Genomic DNA, 8,354 nt, shown 5'->3' with positions numbered 1-8,354 from the left:
GTGGCATTGGAAAAGTAAAAGGGCTTTTTCATGTTATTTATGTTAATTCATATTCTAATTTAGGTTTTCAAGGAAAATCTCAGCAATAAAGGATGCTAGAATTCACTTATTCATTATCATTTTCTGAAAGTGTTTCATACAACCTGTTTATAGAAACTCAATATTTTACTAGTGAAGACCACATAAAGAATTTAGTAGTATGACAGAGCCTCACCTGTATATGACCTCGAAGTTTATAATATTAAAAATCACCTTTTGTGAATATTATTCAGTGTTCTATAGTGGAAAAAAATATTTCAGCCAAGATTTTGAAACACCAGAAACAGTAGTTTATTAGCCTTCAGGGATCAAAGATACTAAGACCCTTGTTTCAGCACATTCAAACTTCCTGGTTTTGGCTTTAAGCCTGTCAGACTACTTGGTACCTGTTTTTCTCCATTGGTTCTTATTGTTGTTCTGCTGTTCTCTAGAATATTTGGCTTACGTGAAAACTACTCCCTTTCCTTAGGAAGTCTGTACTCCTCCTGTCAAGTCTCCCTAGGCATCTGATGCTCTTCTTTGCTTTATTTCTCCTCTTGAAGCATCTTATTCCATTCATGGAGCACTTTGTTCTCTTCTTGGAGAGCTTTCCCCTCACTTTCTAGGGCTTTTTTCTCCACTTGGAGGGCCCTGTTCTCCTCTTGGAGGGCAAATTTCTCCTCACTGAGGGCATTTTTTTCTTCTCGAAGAGCTTTCTCCTCTTCCTGAATGGCTTTATTATCCTTTTGGAGAGCCTTGATCTGCTCCTGGAAGGCCTTGTTTTCCTCCCATAAGGCTATAATCTCTTCCTGAAGAGCCTTTTCCTCCATTGCAAATGCTATTTCTTGTCCTTTGAGAGCCTTAATCTCTTCTCTGAGGGCTTTATTCTGTTGCCTGAGGGCCTTTTCCTGTTTCTCTAGGTGCTTTGGTTCTTCTGAAGACTCTGCGTGCTTCTCTTGCAGGATTTTATTCTCTTCCCAAAGAGCCTTGTTCTCTCCTCGAATAATTTGATTTTCCTGGTGATAGGCTTTGTTCTCCACTCTGAAAGCTCTATTCTCTTGACGAAGGAGTTGATTCTCTTCTCGAAGGGTCTGATTCTCCTTCCGGAGTATTTGGTTAGATTCTGTCCCTGATTCTGCCCCTTGGGTGGTACTGGCAGAAGAGGGCAGCAGGGGTAAACTGCTGCTGCTGGTCAAAAAGTGCCCGTCCTTTGAGTCAATCATTTTGTCACTTAGATGCACCTTTTTGGTGGTTTGCTGTGGTGCAAAACAGATGYCCCTTGTTTTGTTCAGGTATCATTTAAGTGAGAACAGAGGTGAAGTCTCCATCAGCCCCTTTTCAGAAGAAAACACAGAATGAAAAATGTAGCCCTAGCTATGAAACCAAAATCTTGGTAAAACAATGCTTATAGTTGAACAAATTGAAGATGAAATGACATTTAAAGGAGCCAGCTCCACATCATACTCTGTGAGTAAATTACGGATTATACTTTTAAAAATACCATTGTTAACTCATCTGCAACATTGATTTTATGCAGTCAAAGCTAAAATCTTAAATGCACACAGCTGTGAACTTTTTCACTTTTAAAATACAAGATCTGTAAAGTACAAATTTAACTGCACTGAGCTATTGGAGTGCTTTACAGTTGCATATGCATACTACACAGTATCATCAATATTGATGGACATCCCTATTGGTGGACATCAATACAGGCAGAGAATTAGACCATATTTTATGCACTGGGCATGTAGCTGCAGTGGAGGTTGCTCAAATGTACGAAATAGAAAATAAATTAATTGGTCTATTTATTTTTGTCTACATGATAAATTCAAAATATTAAAGTTCTTTAAAACATATTTTTTTCTGTGGCTGCCAATTTCACTAAATTGGCAGCTCATAATGTCCAAATAAAATCTATACTTATCCTCTGATTTATCTGGACAAACTTGATCAGAACCTTAATRCTATGCATTACAGAACTACAGATGCTTTGATTCTGTAAAATATCTCATTACTCCTTCTGTATGAGGGATTAAATTACTAGGTGAAATTATCATCCTAAGAAAAAGTGTATTTCATGTGAAATTCATAGAATTTGGACAGACTGTCCGATATGGGAAGCTACTCTAGGACATTCTCTCATGAAGGAAATCATACTGTGCTCTACATATAGAGATATGTACATTTAATTCTTATTTTGTTCCTTTATTATTTTTTCCTCCTTTTTTCTTTTTTGATAAGTTCTTTTTTGTTTGTTTGTTTTATCATCAGCTTAACTACTGGACTGTCAACATATTTAGAACTGAGTTTGTTGTTGATGTTGTTTTTATTAAAACTATCTTGGTTTAAGAATGGCCTTGAATTTAAGCTTTATTTTTTCTTTCAGAGAAATAAAGATGAATAACATATAAATCTAAATGTTTTYAAATATCCATATTCAGAGTTAGACATAGTGAATTTCTTCCGTTTACACTTTAATTTTATAACCAAGAAAAAGTACAATCAACATTTTATTTTTCTTCTTTGTGCCTCATCTTACCCTTTTGATAGAATGGCAGTGTTTGGAGTGGAGTTAAAATGGAGGCTAAGCAAGGTTTTAAAAGCTTAATATATGTATAGACATAAAGCAATATTCTAGATGTTTTAGATGTCATAGACTTTAGGACTTTAGGAAGGAGTAAAGAATTAACTCCTAAGTCACATAATTTCTACATTAAATGCATATGCACATATATATGATTAACAAATCTTCAGACAGTCAGAGAAGCTACATTGTATCTTTAGAGTATCCTTCAATAAAATTGGAAGAGATGAAGGAAATCATACGGGACTTACTGATGTGCTGCACTTGAATCAGCCTGCCATCTGGTATCTCCAAGGAGAACGATGAGGAAGGGTAATTCCTGATGACRTCATTTCGGAATGTACAGCGTCAGTGACACGACAATGGGCAGCGTGGTAATCACCGTCTATAGGTCCATCAAAAGTAAATCAAGGCATCTAGGAGAAYACAGCTCCCTAGCCTAGCTGGTCCCTAGCCTAGCAAAATGTTCTATGTACTTCTCAAACATTTTTTATGTCCTGTCATTTATAGTGTTRATCTAAAACATCACTGTCTAGCTGGCAGAATGGTTCAGGCCATGGCTATCGATGGCTTAAATAGCAATATATATGTACATGTCTCTCTATGTACTTTTCCCAATAAACTTTTGAAGGTGAGCTTTAATGCCCAGCTGTTTCTATACAAATTTGGGGCTAACTTCATTTACAATTGTCTCTAAATTATATAAATTCTATACACACAATAATACATAGTTTTATATTATAAAATTAGGCTAGGATTAGTGGTTAAAAGAGTGAAAATGAAAGTAAATATAGCAACAASTACATGGAAAGTGTGAATTAAGGAAAGAGCAAGTTAGCAGGATAATGGCAATCTTTATTTCCCCCCAAACAACCTTCCTGTTTCTGACTCAAAAAAWAWAAAAAAAAAATCTTTTGGTTGCCTTTCCATGACAACCATTTTTTGCTTTGTTTGAATAGTAGGATGAATTAAGAATTATGATCAAATTATAGTGGAAAACTGTCCATTCCTTATGAGCTTTTGGGGCAGAGGAATACTGCATTGCAACTGATGCATAAGTCATTTCACAATATTTGTTATCTGATTGTAGTAACTGATACATTTTTTCAATCATACACTATGTGCTCAGGATAATAAAAAAAGTTGTGGACGAGGCACTTTCAAGTCCAGTGAGCTTAAAATGAGATTTGGCAGTTTTGTTTAAATCATTGCACATATCTCATCATGTCTTTGTGCTGTCTCTCAGCCCCATTCTTTATGCTAATTGGGAAGGGATTTAAAATATGACATATACGATGCTCAGTATTTCCAGGAGGTGAATATACGCAAATCCCACTGAAATTCTGCAGGATGATCAGCCCTCTAAATCCTTTTCTGCAGGATATTTGATTCCCCTGCCTGCTAACACAAATTAAATAGGCAGAGCAGATGAGTAGTGCTGAAACCTGCAATATCAATCAAGATAACTTGGGTTACTGATGCCTCTTTCCTTGTTCTTTTGCACACTACAACTCCTCAGGTATAATTTTGATCTAACTTTTTCTATGCTTATCAATAACATAAGTCTGAACATTATAGGCCAAACAATTTTCCCTTCAGAATGTCACAGTGATTATATAAAAATAATTAATATAAATCAATACCAAATGATAAACAGTTGCGAGTGTTTTCATGATAAATGTAAAGTTTTAAGTAACACTGGCCATTTTGGCATGTAAACCATTTCCTCTCATAACTTAGGGACATAGGTAACAGGAAAAAGACRTATGTTGTGAGAAGTGACAAAGTGATAAAAAGTATCAAAACCTAAGGGACTATTTCTCCTTGCTCCTTCACTCTTGATTTTTCATGATCCTGGATAAGAAGGGAAAGGATAATCTGACCTTGGAGATTAGAGAACTGTATGAAGACAGTTCAAAATCAGAGTAAAACGATGCAGCTACAGTTACTCTAGTAATGATTTATTCTGCTAGATAGTCTCAACATTATTTTCTTATTAATGCAATGGTGGTTATTATAGTCAAAGCATTARACATAAGAAAAAAGAGCAAAATTTATCAGAAAATATACAGTTTTTGGCTATATTTAAATATTATTAGTAATTTTAAATAAAATGAGGGTTTGATTAAATATTCATGTATGGTAGCTCTGTGATCCTAATACTTTTTGTTTATCTTAAGAAGTGAAATAKAACAAGGTTCTAAAATTGCTCAAGTGAACAACAACTAAAAAAATATAAGCTTGCACACACCTCATTTTACTACTATGTGTAATCCTTTCCTTTATTGAGGCCCAGAATGACAAAAGTGAGAATACACCAATACATTGAAATTTAAGGTGTGGATGRCTCCATCTCCAGGTGAGGAAGAACTTCTTTCCTGTGAGGGTAACAGGCTGCCCAGGGAGGCTGTGGAGTCTCCTTCTCTGAAGGTCTTCCAAACCTCCCTGAATGCCACCCTGTGCCACATGCTCTAGCTGTCCCTGCTTGAGCAGGGAGGTTGGACTAGATGATCTCTAGAGGTCCCTTCCAACCTCTACTGTTCTGTGATTATGTGACTGTGACTGGAAAATGTATGTATATACATGTATACATGTATATGTAACATAATTGTGAAAATACTGGCCTAAGCGAACTAAGATTCCAGCTTACAAATACTCCAAAAAACAAAACGGTTGTTCTGACTAAAAARCAATAATTCTGCTTTTCAAAATAAATGCTCAGTTAAAGAATTTTACACTACAGTGAACTGAAATTATCAGATCAGTTTGTAAAGGAACTCACTCTCAATGAACACAGAGTACTATAGCAGGCATGACATTAACTACAGATGCAAAAAAGTCTCTGCTGTAAGTCAGACAAAGAACAGGCACAATCCATTTTCACTTATATCCCTGTAGAATGTCTCCACCAAACACCCTTGGCTGTACTTTTCAATGAAATAAGTAGCGAAATAGGTGTGTTCTTAATGTTTTAAGTAATGTTATCTAATTTTTAATGTTACCTAACTTTTCTAAAAAATAAACTTCTAAAATTGGAGTCACACCAATTTCATAGCTTCTATTACATATGCCACTTGCTGTTAAATAAATCTAAAGCCTCAGACTGGAATCTAAAAATCTAACTAGCATATTTGGCCCATCTGGTAGTTTTACTACTATGACAATTTTATGCTGATGTGGCTTGTTTTTCAAGTCAATCAAACTCACCATTTTCTGTCCCCAGTGGGACATAAATTTAAGTTGTTGCTTCCAGGACACTGGAAATCTGAACTAAGACAAATCTTGGCTCTACCTGCCAAGGATTAGCAGAGTACTGCAGAGAGCAAAAGTTGATGGCACTGTACATCTGTGCATTCAGCATTCAGTGGCACTAAGCCACTGGTCTCTTTTCTGCGTGACCAACTGACTAATTACTGTACTTGGCCTTTCTGAGTCCCTTCAATTAATGCAATGCACAATTGCACACAGCGACAGAGTCACCCATACAGAACGGAATCAGGGCCAGAATTAGGCTCTAAATCCCAGAAGCACCTGTTACCAATACAAAGTGTCCAGATGGTCTGGTCTTTGTGGGAAAGTGTCAAGAATTGACTTATCTGTCTTACTTTTCATTTAAGGTCATAAACATGATTCTTTAGAAGCAGAAAGCCAAACACATTTAGGMGGGAGAAAAAATAAAATAAAGGAAACTTAGAATAAATGCAAAACCCTCTCCATTTTTTAATCTTTATAGCCCAGTGGAGCTCAGTGTTATCACTTTCTAGGCATGCAAATGGGATTAGCCTATGATTACAAAGCAGGCTTCAATATAATTAGATAGATTTATTTAAACACAGCTGTAAACCATAAAAATGTGAAATATTTAGTGACTGTAAATTCCACAGTTTGTAAATTCAAACTTATATCTCCAATCAGCTATTTTGCCCTGGTTTTGTTTAGAAACACTAGAAAATATTACTCCTTTTTCACTTCCTTTTTTATGGGTATCAATTATTTTTATTTATAACAGTGAATGTGTTCATGAATGCTGGTTTGCTTTCCAACAGTGACTTGCTTCTTTCGTGGGTGTTTTTCTCCCTGCTAAGATGACGTTGGAGATTAGTGAGTCCATTGAAAATATCTAYAGAGGCTCTGCAAACTTGCCTGTTCAGCTGCATAAGATGGAGGAATCACTTGGATGGAGCACAGCTTAGGTTAGATCCTGCAAACACTTCAGATGTCTTAAAGAATAATCATGAGCAATGAAGATCGTGGCTTCCCATGGAAGTAAGGAAGGAAAGAAAGAGAGAGAGAGAGAGAAGAAAGGAAGAAAAAGGAAGAATGAGTGGGAAAGGAGTAGGAAGGAAAGTAAAAAGCTAAGGTAGACGAAAGGAGTAAGAGAGTAATAGAAAACTTATTAGAGGGCACTTAGAGGGCACCAATAATTTGGTTTGTAAGTTTTCCTTTAAAGTCAACATTCTGAGATCTTAACTGAAATACCAACTCTGAAGAACAGTAGCAACCGAATTAATGTCAGTCACATAGTAGTCATGACAATAACTCCTATTAAAGAGGAGATAAGTACTCCTTAGAGATAAGTACTGAAGCAATATTGACTACCATAAAATGCATGAGATGCACAGTATTTTTTAGGATACAATACAGTAACTAATAGCCACCATCAATAGTCAGTCATAGGTTATTTTAATTCTGTAGCTAATGTATCATTTTCCTTGTCTGTTTGAAAACTATGTTGTATGCTAAATTATGTATTTTAAACTGCTCTAGATTATGTGCTATTTGAAACATATCTTCATAGTGAATTCATCAGTAAGAGGGTTTCAAGTGTGGCATTATGCAATATGTTACTGATTRTAGGAAAACTTTTCCTAGAAACAATTTTTGAATTTTGAAATGTGAAACTAGTTTTCTAGTTTATTAACTAGAAAAGTGATAATAAAATATTGGAAAGACTAAGTGTCTATATATAAAAGAACATACAAAGTCTATGACAGCAATTTACCTAGATGTTTTAACAGCATTTGCCTGCCATTTTCCCACGCTTGTTTGGATATGAGTAGCCAGACATATGTTAGAGTTGAATTTTGGAGTCATATTTGTAGACAAGCATATATATCTGTTAGCACACCCATGAGGTCTCTTCTGTGGAGTCTGTTTCCAGATGCCATCTTCCTTGGAAAAATGGGAACTAACTTGGGAAAATATAAGTAATCATAGCTAGGGAAAACATATTTTAAAATCACTGTTTTTGTTGGAGAGGATTTATTCTTTTGGGAACTCAATTTCATGTCATTGCACATACAAGTGTTTAAAGCAAGGAAGACTGCAAAAGTATTTAGTTACATTTTAGCATGAGTAGTCATGAGAGAAACACCTATTTGTCTTCTTAGATATTGCATATTATATATAAATATGYATAATACTTGCATAATATATATGATAATTAGGTTGCTTCATGTCAAAATCTTTCTGTGTTCAGCTCACACAGGGCAATATTTATTCCACCCAGTTTCTGATGTTTAGAAGTTAAATATTAATTCCAAAAAACTCATTTTGCAATTTCTTCATAGACACTATAGAAAAATAAGTATCATCAGATGGAGATTTTTCTGTTAGCATAGACACCTAAGAAAGATCAAATGAATTACTCTCTAGAGGTATTTATTTGTGTTAATTAAACCCAGGCTGACTAGCTAAGACTAAGATAGATAATTTTGTCATATTTAAAAGTAAATTAATTCCACATCGTATA

The 8,354-nt window shown here is 35.2% G+C and overlaps 1 protein-coding gene across 1 annotated transcript; it reads right to left on the bottom strand.

Moving 5' to 3' along the window:
* Positions 1–563: 563 nt before the first annotated feature.
* On the bottom strand, positions 564–1,314 carry LOC112951346 (coiled-coil domain-containing protein 70-like). Its single transcript, XM_026044012.1, has one exon. The coding sequence runs from the start codon at positions 1,239–1,241 to the stop codon at positions 564–566; it is 678 nt and encodes a 225-aa protein (XP_025899797.1). The 5' UTR covers positions 1,242–1,314.
* Between the last annotated feature and the right edge of the window lie 7,040 nt (positions 1,315–8,354).

This window comes from Nothoprocta perdicaria, unplaced genomic scaffold (genome assembly GCF_003342845.1).
Source record: "Nothoprocta perdicaria isolate Ctin4 unplaced genomic scaffold, notPer1 scaffold_104, whole genome shotgun sequence".
In the NCBI taxonomy this organism is placed as follows: Eukaryota; Metazoa; Chordata; class Aves; order Tinamiformes; family Tinamidae; genus Nothoprocta; species Nothoprocta perdicaria.
This window is presented reverse-complemented; position numbering and strand designations above follow the sequence as displayed.